This window comes from Macaca fascicularis, chromosome 12 (genome assembly GCF_037993035.2).
Source record: "Macaca fascicularis isolate 582-1 chromosome 12, T2T-MFA8v1.1".
NCBI classification, from domain to species: domain Eukaryota; kingdom Metazoa; phylum Chordata; class Mammalia; order Primates; family Cercopithecidae; genus Macaca; species Macaca fascicularis.
In genome coordinates this window covers 123,960,694-123,977,127 of record NC_088386.1, presented here as the reverse complement: position 1 = coordinate 123,977,127, position 16,434 = coordinate 123,960,694, and the positions used below count along the sequence as shown (strand labels likewise).

The 16,434-nt window shown below is 37.5% G+C and overlaps 1 protein-coding gene across 8 annotated transcripts in view; it reads left to right on the top strand.

The window, feature by feature from the left end:
- The window catches only part of SPHKAP (SPHK1 interactor, AKAP domain containing), a 195,614-nt gene that overhangs the window by 144,029 nt on the left and 35,151 nt on the right, over nucleotides 1-16,434 (top strand). For 4 of the 8 annotated variants that reach the window (XM_005574516.4, XM_005574514.4, XM_015432913.3 and 1 more), the window contains 2 exons: nucleotides 11,815-11,874; nucleotides 13,818-13,952. In XM_005574516.4, coding sequence (XP_005574573.3) covers nucleotides 11,815-11,874; nucleotides 13,818-13,952 — 195 coding nt within the window. Of the gene's footprint in view, nucleotides 1-11,814; nucleotides 11,905-13,817; nucleotides 13,953-16,434 lie in introns of all 8 variants that reach the window. The other 4 variants (XM_074010386.1, XM_005574513.4, XM_015432912.3 and 1 more) reach the window with 1 other exon arrangement.

The following is a 16,434-nucleotide window of genomic DNA, read 5'->3' as shown; positions in this document are numbered from 1 at the left end:
TTTTTTTTGAAAAGTAAGTTACCTCTCAGCACTTGGCAGGCTGTGAGAAGATTTAAGTTAATGAGTCTCTAAAGCGTCCAATCTATAGGGATAGTAATTCAGATACATGCCTTGGGCTAAAGTTTTCATATGCAAACCTAGAGCGGGCCAAATAGAGTGGTTCTTAGAGTACCCGTGAAACTAAGAACCACTTGATGTCTTTTATTAATGTAGATATTCAATCCGGATAATTCTGTTAAAAAAAGAAGTACTTTTCCTGCATTTGCAGCTATATTTTAGGACTAAGTCCTCTGAACATTTTTCTGCTTCCCTATGTAGAGTCACTCAAGTTGTGCCTTTAATAATTGCTATTGAGTTGTTGGGATTTTTAATAAATTTTACCTATACCAATGAGATTGCAGCATTAGTTAATTATTAAAGATGCACCAAGTGTTTGCTCAGTTATACCTGAGGCTTCTTGGAGAGGTAAAGTTTGGAGTTATTTAGTAGTTTGGTTGTCAAACATGTGAGAGGGGAAAGTTAGATGTTTAGTTTAGATAAACTATTTGCATTTTAAAATTAAGTTCACTATCACTTATTCTCCATGATTCTAAGTATATAAATTGTCTTTTATCTATTCTAAAATAATTGAGCCCTTCAGATTACAAACATGACTTTCTACCTTTTCTTTTTTGTATTTTCTCTGCGCAAATGTGTATGACTTTCAGAAGAGAGAGAAAGCAACCACTAGATGTTATTATGTTTTATTACTTTAAAGGTGAAAAAGTCTTTAATGGAAGTTTAGTGGAAGAGTTAAAACACAAAATTCTACAAAATTGAAAAGCATGCAATATTTATATTCAATTTATCATGTCTATGGCATTTTTTCTTACCCCATAGTCAAAGTTAGGTTGTCTCATTGTACCTGAGGAAGACTTTCATCAATTATTTGATTAGCTTTTTAACATTAATGAAAACTACATCCTCGGCCAGGCACAGTGGCTCACACCTGTAATCCCAGCACTTTGGGAGGCCAAGATGGGTGGATCACTTGAGGTCAGGAGTTCAGGACTAGCCTGACCAACGTGGTGAAACCTTGTCTCTACTGAAACTGCAAAAATTAGCCAGGCATGGTGGCACATGCCTGGAGTCCCAGCTACTCAGGAGGCTGAGGCACGACAATTGCTTGAACCTGGCAGGTGGAAGTTGCAGTGAGCCGAGATCGTGCCACTGCACTCCAGCCTGGGCGACAAAGCGAGACTCCATCTCAAACAAAACAAAACAAAAAGTCCATCCTCAATTAACTCTTCTAAATGTTTAAAATAAAACTAACCTATATATCCTTTCATACATTGTGTTGAGAAATTGAAATTATGCCTTGGATTCAAGTGTTTGATCTGCACATAAAAGCTGGCATTTGCTCATTCTGATCCAACATCTTTTTCTCTAATAATAAAGGATCTGTTGTCTGCAGGTCTATAAGTTCTCTCAGTATTTTTCATATTTGAAATTGAATCAGTAATAATGACTAGAGAATGCTTGATATTTTTAACCTGCCTATATTTCCGTTTTAAATTGCAGTCTTTTTGTAATTTCATGTATGTCGTTGGATACCTATTGCATATTCCTTGCAATCATTCCGTGGTATTATAACACATGATGGCAGGCAGTACCCATAATGCTGGCATCCATTTATATCCATTAAGTCATAAACGCCTCTGGGAACAAGAGGGAAGTCATTTCTTAATTAAATGTTCCATAGCCCTGAAAAACAAAATAACATTCTGTTCTTATATATAAGTAATAAAGGTTTAGAAAAGGCAATTTAATGTCTTAGGTCAGTAGATAATGTTTATGTAATTAAACAGAAATAAATACTTATGCCAAGTAAATAGAATTTGGGTGGCAGAAAAAATTACAGGCAAGGAGCCAAATTTTAATTGTTTTATGTTCTCAGAAATGGCTGTTCTTTATAAATAGTCGATCTCAGTCACCAAAAAACTACATATTATATTGTTCTATTTATATTAAATTTCCAGACCAAACACATCTATAGAAATATAAAGTAGATTGATAGTTGCCTAGGGCTGGGAAGAGGGTATTTGGGGGAAATGGAGAATGACTGCTAATGGATATAGCTTCTTTTAGAAACGATGAATATACTAAAAGTTATTGAATCACACACTTTAAATGGATACGTCATATGGTATGTAAATTAGATCTGAATAAAGCCATTGTCTTTAAAAAATAAATACATAATGATAGTAAGAATTGATAAAGAATTGAGTAAATATCCCCAGGCCCCAACCCAAGAGATTTTGATGAAATAGTTGTGGTTCAGAGCCCAGGAACATGCAGGTGTAAGAACTCTTTCCAGATGATTCCGATGGGCCATGCAGGTGGGTTAAATGTTCTTACTCCCGGAGCCAGGTGGTCTTCAGACCTAAATGCAGCTCCTTCCAGGAGTAAGCCAGTCCCTGTGGTGCTCCATTGGTGGTTTGTTTGTTTGCACGATTGCTTGTTTGTTGTTGTTGTTTTTTTTGTTTGTTTGTTTTTTTCTTCTGCTCTCTCCTACTTGGGTCCTTTTAATTTCCACGTTCACTTTCTTCTCCCTTTTCCGGGAAATAAGAGTAGTCCTCATAGTTCTGGTTCAGCCTTAAGACTGCCGACTAGTAGAAGATGACTAGCTGCTCTGTTTCTAAGACTCACCGGACAATTCACAAGCCACAGGACATGGCTCCCATCTCCTTTCCTCACAACAGCATGGGAGCTGAGAGCAGAGCCAGCATCTGCACATCCCCTCCCACGGCCAGTGTCCTCTGCTCCACATTACCACCTAGATTCATTCAGCAAATCTGCACTGTATTACATAGAGTAATACACTTACTCTAAGCCAAGGTTATACCCTCTAGTGATCATAAGATTTCAGAGAATGTAGAACTGTTTTCTTCCTTTTTTTTTGAGACAGAGTCTCACTCTGTCACCCAGGCTGGAGTGCAGTGACACTATCTCTGCTCACTGCAACCTCCTCCGCCTCCTGGGTTCTGCTGAGTAGCTGGACTACGGGCATGCGCCACTATGCCCGGCTAATTTTTGTATTTTTAGTAGAGACAGGGTTTCGCCATGTTGGCCAGGCTGGCCTCGAACTCCCGAACTCATGTGATCCACCTGCCTTGGCCTCCAAAAGTGCTGGGTCTATAGGTGTGAGCCACTGTGCCCAGCCCAGAACTGTCTTCTAAACAAATACTTGGAGAATCCTGATTTAACTTTCCTAACGGCCCTTGGAAATAAAAATGATTATCCCCGAGAAAAGAAATTAGTGCTTAGAATATCTGCCTTAAACTTAGAGTGTAGTGTTGGCATGTAGTGGAATTCCACAAAAAATTGCTGATTGATGGAAAACAGAGAATAGCCACACTAGAGAAACTGCCAGTGGCTGATAAAACACAAGAAAGCTATTCCTAAAAAATCATATAGGAAAACATCTTACAGTACTGTGTATTTTTAATATGCTAATTTTCTATTACCACTTTATTTTTATATAACCCAGAGCACCTTTTTCCAAGCAGGTGAAGTGTAGAAACACATTTTTCTACTGATTCTTTAGTTTTCATCTGATCCAAATAATTACTCAGGGCCTACTTTCAAGAAGGAAACACTTGCTAGTAACAGATCTTTAAAATGGAAATCTAAAATAAATATAACGTGTTACATATCTAGTAAAAGTACATCAGACATTACATGTAAGTGTATCCTCTTGATTCAAATGAAAGGTCTAAGACAATAAACACTACATTTTTATGGCAAAATAGCTAATTATCTTGAGTGTATACTTATTTTTTAATTTTATTTTTTAAGCTATCAATAAAATTGACTTCAGGTATGATTCGTTAAAAGACCTCTAGTATTTTAGGTATTTGTGCTCCTTTTACTGTATCTCTTATCACAAACTGTTCGAGGAGCTTCCCCCAGAATTGCAATTCAAAATTATTTTTAATGTTGACAATAAAAAAAGGAGAGAAGCTGGACAGTCTTAAATGTCAATAAAACTTTATATTTCATTTCGTGTAATTGTTGCAATCACTTCAAAGCAATGACTGGATATAAATGCAGTATTTTCCCAAACAGTCAAATGTATTCCAGAACGGCCACAGCATGGTGGCATAATACCATTGATGAAAAACTTGCCTACAGTCCTAGGCAGAAAAAATGTCATATTCTTTATAAGGTAATTTTGGTCCAGGGTCCTGAATCTAGCAGAAGCCTTTTGGTTAGAAAAAGAAAGGAGGCAATGTTTTCTTTGGATGTTTTGTGAATCAGCATTTTGATGCCATCACATTAAGAGATGCTGTCATATCCCACATGGCCAGATGGCTGCATTGTTAGAAGCTGCTTAAAAGAAGGAATTGCTTTTCTTCTAAGAAAAACTGTAAGTATATATTTGGTCATATTCAACATTCAAATATCTAGATTTTAAGGCAATTTGACATCATGCTGTGGGTTAATATTTTCTGAAAAGGTTTTCTTTTTTTTTTTAATTATTTTTTGTTATTATACTTTAAGTTCTAAGGTACATGTGCATAATGTGCAGGTTTGTTACATACGTATACTTGTGCCATGTTGCTGTGCTGCACCCATCAACTCGTCATTCACATCAGATATAACTCCCAATGCAATCCCTCCCCACTCCCCCCTCCCCATGATAGGCCGCGGTGTGTGATGTTCCCCTTCCCGAGTCCAAGTGATCTCATTGTTCAGTTCCCACCTATGAGTGAGAACATGCGGTGTTTGGTTTTCTGTTCTTGTGATAGTTTGCTAAGAATGATGGTTTCCAGCTGCATCCATGTCCCTACAAAGGACACAAACTCATCCTTTTTTATGGCTGCATAGTATTCCATGGTGTATATGTGCCACATTTTCTTAATCCAGTCTGTCACTGATGGACATTTGGGTTGATTCCAAGTCTTTGCTATTGTGAATAGTGCCACAATAAACATACGTGTGCATGTGTCTTTATAGCAGCATGATTTATAATCCTTTGGGTATATACCCAGTAATGGGATGGCTGGGTCATATGGTACATCTAGTTCTAGATCCTTCAGGAATCGCCATACTGTTTTCCATAATGGTTGAACTAGTTTACAATCCCACCAACAGTGTAAAAGTGTTCCTATGTCTCCACATCCTTTCCAGCACCTGTTGTTTCCTGACTTTTTAATGATTGTCATTCTAACTGGTGTGAGATGGTATCTCATTGTGGTTTTGATTTGCATTTCTCTGATGGCCAGCGATGATGAGCATTTTTTCATGTGTCTGTTGGCTGTATGAATGTCTTCTTTTGAGAAATGTCTGTTCATATCCTTTGCCCACTTTTTGATGGGGTTGTTTGTTTCTTTCTTGTAAATTTGTTTGAGTTCTTTGTAGGTTCTGGATATTAGCCCTTTGTCAGATGAGTAGAGGTTTTATTAATAGATGTTAGCTAACTTTAGGAAAAATGAAAAAAATTCAAGCAGAGGAAATCAAAGGACTCACCTCCTAGCCTAAAACCCTGGTGTCCTCTGACCTCTGGCACAGTGATTTGCCCCTAGTGGACGCAGAATACAATGACATCTCTTAATGATTGCATTTCACTATCAGAATAGTCTAAAATGTTGACTAAAATTAATACATGAAAACATAAAACTGCATTTATGATATGGTTTTGATCCCGACCATTGTCATCATCAGTTATTTCTATGTGTTTTCAATTCAAAAAGTCAAACTCATTTTTATCTGATATAAAAGCAGTGATTTCGTCTGACTTTATTTGTGTCAAATAAAACTATTTAGGGAATACAGTTGCCTCAAAAAAGTTTCTGTGAATTACAATCCACTTAAAAATTACTTGTTTTGTATTGAATACTAGATTTTCATGTCAGCCTCTTCCTCACATCAGTTTTTCACAAAGATATATTTTATATCACCAGTTAACAAAATTTCACAATAAAATTTGAGTGTTATAAATGCCTACATGGAGCTTCATTTATGAAAAGAGAGTCATAAATAAGAGTAATCACTGAGATTACTTGGCTAATAACCCATGATACTAAAAAATAAAGTATATTTCCTATAGACATTCAAATTTTTATTACATATAAGTAGTTTTGAGGAATATTTTATTAGATTATATAAAAGTCAAAATCATAAGGTGGTGTCATCTTCTCAGTGATATTTATTCCTGCAATGTCTTCTTTAAAAACCATAATAATGATAGAAGAGCAGCATTTGAGTGTAAAACATAGAGTACAACCACAAGATTAGCTCTGTTGAGGAAGCAAGAGAAGAACTGCTTGTATGCTTTTGGGATGATGCGTGTTTCCATCTGCTTCAGCTGAGTATGTCTGCAGATGGTCTCAGTAAGGACACGTGCACAAATACACAAAAGAAATGTATTTTATGTGAAGAGGAAGGAGCTGCGATTCCAAGAAAAACGTTAGCACCTTTTATGTGGCTTTATTACACTTATGATTCTCAACATTTTTGTCTTTTTCTATTTTTTAGCAAATCCTTCTTTGTGAGAAAAAAGCCAATCTAAGTACTGGAAATAAGAGCCAATAGCTGGGTGATTAGCTCATTTAATTCTTCTGTAGCTTCTCTACGTATTCCCTATACCTTTATGGGAAGAAAATTGTTTATTGACTACACTGGAATTCATTCTATAAATAAGGGAAATGATTATTACAAATGTCCCTTTCTTGTACACCTGTCACCTGCACTCACCAACAAGAATTTATTGAGCATCTGCCAGATGCTTGGCACCATGCTGGGCATCCAGTAATGGACAGGGCCTGCCCTCATGAACTAACAGGTTGTGAAGGCTGCAGGAAAATCAACCACTTCTAGGTTCAAGAAAAAAGAATAATTATGTAAAAATACATACTTAAAAAAATCCTTTCCTAAGTCATGTGGCATATTTGGATTTGCTCATGCAGGCATTTTACAGATAATGCAAAAGCGTCACAGTACTTATGCCTTATTCTCCATCGGCTGGTGGCTCCAGCATGCAACCCTAGCCTCCGCACCGACAGGATTCTCTCCAGCTTATGGAACTGTAATGCAGAATCTTCCAGGCTTTATCATTGTAGTCTCACATAACATTCATCCTAACTGCTCCTGCAAAAAACAAAATAAATAAAAAACTTTATTTCAGTTTCCCACTACCAAAAGTTTCCTCCTGTAATAACACTGTAAACGTGTTCATGATTGACCCAGTTCTCCCAACTCCCTTCTCCAGCACACATGGCCCATGATGTTTCTGTCACTTTAAGGACATGTCCTGCCTTCAGACAGACCATAACTCCCAAGAGCAAGAATAATGCCTTGTATTGTTTGTCTTCTCAGCACCCAGGATTGACACCATGCACTTTGGAGACATTCGATCTCCTCATCAAACATTCAGTCTCCTCATCAAAGCCTCCTAATCCAGGCTCACCATTCCCTAGCTCTCCTAGACAGAGCCTGGTTCTATATTCTCCTTGGACTTCAGCATTAGTGGTTGCTTAAATCTCAATTAATAGCCCCAGTTTATAGAGATTGAAAACTTGCTAAGAGCAATCCAGTCACATGGTCCATTTCATCAAGAAGTGGATTTACTATAAAACTATCAAACTTTAGGTTTCAGGGCTGTTGATATGCATAGGCCCCAGTTTCAAGGCCCTTGGAACAGGGCCTGTCAATGTATTCACATGGCTATGTGTTTTTGTAAAATATTCAAAGTAAGATATTTTAATTTTGATTATCTCTTTCCATTTCGACTCCTACTACCTCTTACCTCCCCCAATACTGAGAGTCACTGGAGTGACCACAGGTGTTATTGGGCTCTGGCTTAAGGGAAATTGAGGGGGTTGTGTTTACATGAGATATATTTATGTGGCTTGGTACCACTTTCATATACAGTTAAGTGATTGCTAGCCATCCACATATAGCAATGACTTCCAGGAATGCTTCTACCATCAAGAGTGGTAACCCAGCCAGACACTGCAACATGAATGTGCCAGGTCAGGGATATTGTGAGCATGTCCTACAGTTTCCAATACCAAAACTATGTAGGCAGTGAGAGAAAACAAGGTTTACATGCCAGAAGCTACTCTGTGTAAAATTCTTCCAGTCATCAGACATGGAAAACTGAAGTACAAAACTGGGTCCTCATTGAGGCCTAGTCAAGCAGCAATTTCCTCTTGGTGGGCATTCATTTGATAGCACAGCATTGAAAATCAGAAATGCATGATTCATTGTTTTCATGGAAATCACACAAAAGAGAATCAATCCAAATTATGTCTTTAGAGTATGAAACTGTAAAGGTACTACAAAGAGTGAGTATGCCTATAACAACTCATATATGAAAGAAACTATATAGTAGTTTCCCACTGAATTTGACAATAAGCTGAAAAACATATTTTCAATAAAAAGTTGGAAGTTAAAAAAATCAGTCAACCATATTAGAGGAAAACTAGCTTATTTTTCTAGTTTCTCTAGAGAAGACAATATTTCAATATTGCTTTCACATGAAGAAGTGACCGAAGAGTATTTAGTCAAAAATGTAAAAAAAAAAAAAAAAAAAAAAAAAAAAAAAAAAAAAGTATTATGGAGGTGCATTGGGCAGTCGATTAGATATCATATTTCTGGCAGTTTTTATGTCTTAGTATTTGCCAGCCCTTTTAAGTTCTAGCTTTCTTGTGATTCCTTTCTTCCTTCTAAATAAGTAAATATTCACTCTCACACCTAATTTAGAATATTCCTTTTCTTTTTTTTTCTTTTTTTTTTTTTTGAGATAGAGTCTTGCTCTGTTGCCAGGCTGGAGTGCAGTGGCATGATCTTGGCTCACTGCAACCTCTGCCTCCCAGCTTCAAGCGATTCTACTGCCTCAGCCTACGGAGTAGCTGGGATTACAGGCACACGCCACCAAGCCTGGCTAATTTTTATATTATTAGTAGAGATGGGGTTTCACCATGTTGACCAGGATAGTCTCGATCTCTTGACCTCATGATCCACCCGCCTTGGCCTCCCAAAGTGCTGGAATTACAGGCGTGAGCCACCACGATCGACCGTTATTCCATTTCTTAAAGAAGGCCTCACATTGCATGCATATCAGGCCCTAAGAAGCCTGGATCATCCTCTACTACCAAGATATTGAAAGATGTGCATAAGAAGTATAAGCAAGAAGTTGGTTTGTGTCTTGCTTTGTTTTTATCTTGGTTCAGCTAGCAAATGTGGAGAGTGTCCTTCAGGTGTAGGCAGAGTTTCATTTAGTAGCCTAGAATGGGTGAAAAGAGAGTTCATCCTCAGAGAACTAAAGAAAATATTGGAGGGCAGACAAATTGTTACTATAAATGCCTTTCTTTGCTTTCTGGTCTCTGCTTTGCCCTCTCCCACTGTGATGCAGGATAATAAAAGCTTTGTCATGCCCAGGGGCAAGGTAATGGGCCTTTCTTTAAGGTGAATGGAAAATCTTCTCATCAATTCAATACCTCCAGTCCCAGTTGCATGTTATTAAAAGTCCCCAAGCACTGATGGATATTGAACTAGTTTTCCAAGGGCAAAGTTTCAATTATTATATGAATATTCTCAAACTTCCCTAGATCATGAACTGCTTCTGAGCTCCATCTTCTATTTATGCTTCCATTTGCTCTGTCTGCAAAGGGACTTGTGCCGATTTCTTCCTGTTTTTCCATCTTATTAACCCAGAGTAAAAAGAACTTCTGATGAGAGTGTGGGTCCTTTTATGCCCTTTCTTCTCCCTAATGCCCATCAAGTTATCAGGAACATTTGGGGTCCCTGACTTCCCACAACACAAGTTATTCTTAACAGGTAGATGGTGCACCCGAGGGTTACACTTCAAGGATCTCGTGAGCCCATGAAACTTGAAGCAATCTCTTATTCTTTGGGACTAAAGCAGACGTGATCTTTATAATTCTGTTTCAGTTTTTAAGATCATTCTCAAAACCTTTCCATTATTTTTTTAATCTCAAAAAGAAAAAAGATGGACTAAGAAACCATGACCCCAAAAAGTAACTAAGATCAGAAATCCCCATATATTTGCAGGCATCTGAAAGTTCAAATGTCTAACTAAATTCCAGGCAATTAATGTTCTCAGTTTTGTATCATCAAACCAACTTGTTAGAAACAAAAACCTTTGGATGATTTTTAGCAAAGTATTAAAGAACTTCATTTGCATCTTCTCATGTAGCACAAACCTAACTAGACCTAATTACCGACACTTCCCTTCCTCTAGGCCTGCCTGCAATCAGATTCTCTTATTCTCTGTGGCTTGACAGCATGTTACACCTTCTCATCTCAAAGTATTAATCATGCTGTCTGTCCAGCCCACTAGTGATGGTCCCCACCCATTCCCTATCCAACAAAAGTCTTTTTATCTTTCAAACACATAGCTAACCTCTTTGAAAACTTTAACTTTCTTTTCTCCAACCCCATCTGAATGCTCATAGTAGCTTTCTAACTATGTGATATGTTTGGGATTTAAATTACAGGCATGAGTCACTTACTCTTAGGGACATGTTATGAGAAATGCATCATTAGGTGATTTTGTCACTGTTTGAACATCATAGACTGTACTTACACAAGTCTAGAAGGCATAGCCTACTGTACCCCTAGGTTATATGGTATAACCTATTACTCCTAGGCTATAAACCTGGACAGCATGTTTGTGTCCTAAATACCACAGGCAACTGAAACACAATCATTAAATATTTGTATATCTAAACATATGTAAACATAGAAAAGGTAAAAACAGTAAAAATACAGTATTATGCTCTTCAAGGACCACTGTTGTATACGTGATCAGTTCTTGACCAAAATATTGTTCATTATGCAGCATATGACTTTATAACAATGTTTCATTGTTGTTCAGATTTATTGTTTAATATTATGGCTATTGTTTTTAGACTAACCCATTCAGACGTTTATCAAAGATGGCTAGCAAAGTGGCAAATTGTATAACAAGGTAAAATAAAGTAAAATGAACTAAAACAATGTGGCAAAGAGGAGTCCTGGCTTATTATGCACTATATTAAAAGTGGGTGGAGAAAAGGAGCAAAAATGAGAAGTGGAAAGGAGAAAACAGAGAAAAGTATTTATTGCAATTACAAACAGCCTTAGAGCATGAAAAGTTATTTTTCCTATTTCATGAGAATTGATAACACCTTGTAAACTTGAAGATTTTGTTGTGACTGTTCTATTCGCTCTAATACAAACAGACTTTTTCAGTATGTTGGGCCATAAAAGGAAGAGAGCATTTGTTATAACCAGTGGGAAGCTGAGTAGGGTGTTGGAGAGCTATTTAGAGGCTCAAAAGTGAAATGACTATTTCTTTTTTTCTTTTTTCTTTTCTTCTTTCTTTTTTTTTTTTTTTTTTTTTTTTTTTTGAGATGCAGTCTCACTCTGTCACCAGGCTGGAGTGGGCACTATCTTGGTTCACTGCAACCTCCACCTCCCGGGTTCAAGCAATTCTCCTGCCTCAGCCTCCCGAATAGCTGGGACTACAGGCATGTGCCACCACGCCCGGCTAATTTTTGTATTTTTAGTAGAGACAGTGTTTCACCATGTTGGCTAGGATAGTCTTGATCTCTTGACCTTGTGATCTGCCCGCCTCGGCCTCCTAAAGTGCTGGGATTACAGGCATAAGCCACCACACCCACTCTGAAATGACTATTTCTATGCCAAACTGTCTAAGATGTGGAAGATTCCCAAAGCATTTGCCCCAGCTGATTCCGGCTTGCTTTCTTCTAAAAAGACAGTCAGGTTTTGACTTTAATGTACTATTTTTGCCCTCTTTCCCAGGTCTGCTTTGTGAATCTTGATGTGAACAAGGATGAATGCAGCACAGAGCACCTGCAACAGGTAACATTTGAAACTCAAGCTGTCCAGGAGGTGATTACAAGGACTATTCAACTTGATTTCATCTGTAAATAATGCTCATTTTGTAGGAGACTCTTTGGTTAGATAGTTTCATTACAGTCCATTTCCCCGACCCTTTCCCTAGCACTTACCCTCTACAGTTTGCCCTTTTTACATTTGTGAAACTTGCTTTCCCATGTAGGCAGAACTGTCCAAGCAGGCACACAACCTCTTGCCCATCAGTGTCTTAAAATGGCTATTTGTAGATGATTTTTCCAAGACTTTTCCAAAACCTGCTGATACCAGCCAACCCTCCCCTCTGTCTCTCAGATTTGCTTCTTCCTGCTGCTTTCATCAAATGCTCTATCTGTACCCGTGGCTTGAATGTTTTGCATCCTGTTGCAGCTAAATTCCCCAAGCACATCCAAGGCCGTGAGGGCCGTGATGTAAATGCTTGACAGTATGGAAAGACTTGAAGATCTATTCAGTCCTCTGGAACTAGAGCCTGCTGATACAATGGGAATAATTAGTGCTATAATAAGGTTGCCATTCCATGCCAAAAGCTGACAATGGTTTGAATTTACCATTTGGTGTAATACTGTTTAATGTATAACAGCACACGATTTGCCACTTGATTTTCACCGAACAGTAGACCTGCAATTACTCGGTTATTGACAGTTATTCCCGTATTGACAATGCTGTACTTCAAGCTTCTCAAACCCAGTTTCCCACACCGCTAATTTATTACACATTTTCACCAAGCCCCAAATATCATCATCTGTATAGTACTATGGGATTTTCAAAAGAAATTGCACACATAATTTTATTTGATAGAATTATGGTGCAGAGTCCATCAGACAGCAGGGAGGGCCAAAGCAAGTTGGCATCTAAGAGTAGCGTGTTTGAAGAGTTTATGTGTGTGATTTGAAATAATCGTCTGTTATGGCTAAGAGCATACCTTGGCACTGATGTAGCTACATGAACTGAGCTAGTTACTCATCTCTGGGCCTGAGGCTGCTTGTGTATAACATGAAAGGAATAATGGTACCTAATCCATATAGGATTGTTGTGAAGATTAAATGTAGTCAGATTTAACATATATAGAGGCTCTAGCATAGTGCTTAGTACATAGAGTAAAATCAATGCTAGTCATAATTTTATTATTATTATTATTGAAAATTAGAACAGGAGATGTATTAGTCCATTTCACGCTGCTGATAAACACATACCCGATACTGGGCAATTTACATAAGAGGTTTATTGGACTCATAAGAAAGAGGTTTATTGAACTTACAGTTCAACATGGCTGGGGAGGTCTCACAATCATGGTGGAAGGCAAGGAGGAGCAAGTCACATCTTATGTGGAAGGCAGCAGGCAAAGAGAGAGCTTGTGCAGAAAACAATCCTGCTTTTTAAAACCATCAGATCTCATGAGACCTGTTCACTATCACGAGAACACCGTGGGAGAGACTCGTCCCCATGATTCAATCATCTCCCACCAGGTCCCTCCCACAACACGTGGGAATTATAGCATTTACAAGATGAGATTTGGATGGGGTAACAGAGTCAAGCCATATCAGAAGATTATTAGTTAAAAAAAACAAAAAACTTTTATGCAAGGTCTTTAAAGGGAAAATTTTTCCAAGTTACTGTTTATACCTGTGGTAGGATAGTAATTACTATCATATAATGTTTACTTTATGTTTACTTTGTAAAATGTTTAGTTTCGTAAAATTTAGAACTAAAGAGTTTAAAGCTTATATTTTCTCTTTCAATCTAAACTTGCATGCTTCCACTTTATAAAATTTCTTCTGGTAAGAATCTTAGTAGATTAAGCAATCTATAGTATGAGCAGTTGTGAGTATTATTTCCGAAGGTAAAATAGTTTGTGAGTAGTATATGGTGAAAAGAAATCAGCTAAACTAATAAAGATTCTTGCTTTACAGAAACTGGTCAATGTTTCACCAGATCTTCCAAAACTTATCAGTTCCATGAATGTCCAACAACCAAAAGAAAATGAAATTGTCGTCCTAAGTGGATTAGCCTCTGGAAATCTCCAGGCAGATTTTGAAGTTTCACAGGTAAGACGTAAGTTCTTGATAAGCCATTCACTTAAATCTATAGTTAGCTCAGCACAGATCAGCGTAACCCCCAAATAAACGCTACACATAAGCTTCTGTAACATAGGAATCAAAGTGTCTTTATATTTGAGAGAAGTCTGCATTTATATTTCTCTTAAATACCACCACTTAGAGTTTGACAGAGCTTTTATTACATCAACTCCTAATTTCTATTGTCTTCTCAAATTCCTAAGTTGTATTTGAACTAGAACAGATTGAGTAGGCATTGGTTACTTAGCTTGGTTTTCCACAAATCTACTGGAAAAACGAAAACGGAACTGTCTTCTCTTTTAGGAGCAGTACCAAAATTCTATTTCAGAATCCCACAGTATCATCTTTCAGATGTTATGTATTCCTTAGGAGGTACCAAACTAGCCAAGCTAGTAAATCCAGAATGGCAGCTTCAAGGATGGAAAGAGAGTGTCTTGGGCCCAACGAATAAAATATCCCTCCTCCAAAACAAATGTTATTAAAAATAAAGCAGTAACTAAAGCACTACTATTATCATTCAGTGCACTCATGTGCACTCCTACTATATAAATCACTATAACATTATTTATTTAAAGACATGTAAGTAAAATTGTTTAATTAATTTGTAAGAAAAATGCACATAAAGTATGTTACAGTGATATGTAACAGCTCCAGATTAAAATGATGAGCATTTGTTTTCCACAAATTGTTCTTCCTTGGGTTTTAATTTCGCTGTCCATTTTTAAAGTCTTCTTTTATCCTTCAACTCTTCAAAATATCAAAAAGCCCCAAAGTGTCCAAATTTCAAGAAACATAATACAGTGTGATAAATCAATTAATAAACGAGAAGGCTTTATTTCCAGGTAATCAGATCTCCCTGACTTTGTAGCTACTAACAAGGTTTGTATCCTATAAATTTTACATGAATCCTAGGTAATTTGTGGCTTGTCAATAAATTGTACATTATGTCATTGAAAGCGAAGACTTTATTCCCATTTTCTTTTTAGAATTCGCATACTTTTTAAAAGCTGCCTCTGCATTATAGAACAATTTTCCTAGCTTTGGCAAGTATAGGTATTACCGAGAAATTCTGGCTTTCTTTCAATATCTCTATGAAAATTGGTATTGACATTAATTGGACTTGACCTTGAGTTTAACTTACTAGACCCTGATTAATCCCAGTTAGATTCTTAATTAAACATGGCAGAAAATTAGCTTAAACAAAAAGAGAACATATGGTTTCATGTAACCAGAAAAATTCAGGAGTAGATTAGAGACTTAAAAACAATGTCATCAAGACATGGATTTTTCTCTTGTGGCCTCTTTCCTGTTTTCTCTCCATTGACCCCATTATCAGACAAGCTCCTCCAACAAGGAAGCAATATCCCTTTGGGTTCAAGTCAGGAAAGTGTGAATGGAACGTCATTTCCAGGTGGTTTTCAGCAAAAGCCTCATTGCATCCTATTGGCTCTCAAATGTCACATGCCCATCTCTGAACCAATCACTATGACCCAAGGAATGCATCCTTCAGATTGGCCAGCCTTGAGTCACATGATCACCTCTGGAGCCGGAGGTGAATCAACTCCATGTGAATCACTTGGACTCTGGTGAGGTTGACTGACTGATAGTATAGTGTGCCCTTCTCCCCAGGGCAATTGTCTGATTCATGTTTGCACCTCCTTGCATAATTTGCATACAACAGGTACTCGGAAAATACCGGGTAAGTTTCAGTTTAGTGTAGTGTGTCTAAACTCAGTGGAAAGAAAATTAAGCCAACTTCTACTTACTCTACAACAGCAGTTACTCTCCATTTGGGGGATCACAGATACTTTGTGAATTCAATAAAAGCTATAGACCAGTGGGTCTCAAATGCTAATGCATGTACCCATCGCCAACAGATTCCTTGGAAACACAGATTCTGATTGAGTAGATCTCGGTTGAGGCCTGAGAGTAAATATATCCAACCAGCTCCCAGGTGATGCCATGGCTGCAGGTCCATACCCACACTTAGAAAAACCAGGCAATGGACCACCTTCTTTGAAAAATAGACCTAATCACATATGCATACAGGGGAATTCAATTTTTGAGCCCCCAGGAGATTCCTGAACCCCTTGGAGAAGGATTGAATTTTTCATTTTATAATCATCTCTCCTAGAATTATTGGAATCTTTTATTACTATTCCAATGGCAATAAATAATATGAATAGTGAAAATGTGTAGTGGAGAATGAGCATATGGTTCATAACCCCAGAACTAAAAGAGTTAACAGGTCTAACTAGTACACGATTCTATAATTTGGGCCTCTTTATCACTGTTCTTACCACACGCTGGTCTTTTAGAGATCATTAGTTCACTTCCTATGGATTTCATTTAATTTCATGTTGACTGCTTCTTCAGATAAGCAATACAAATTATAGAATCTAACTGTAGTTGATAGAACACTTACTGTACCTCTGAAGTACTAGTAGAGGTT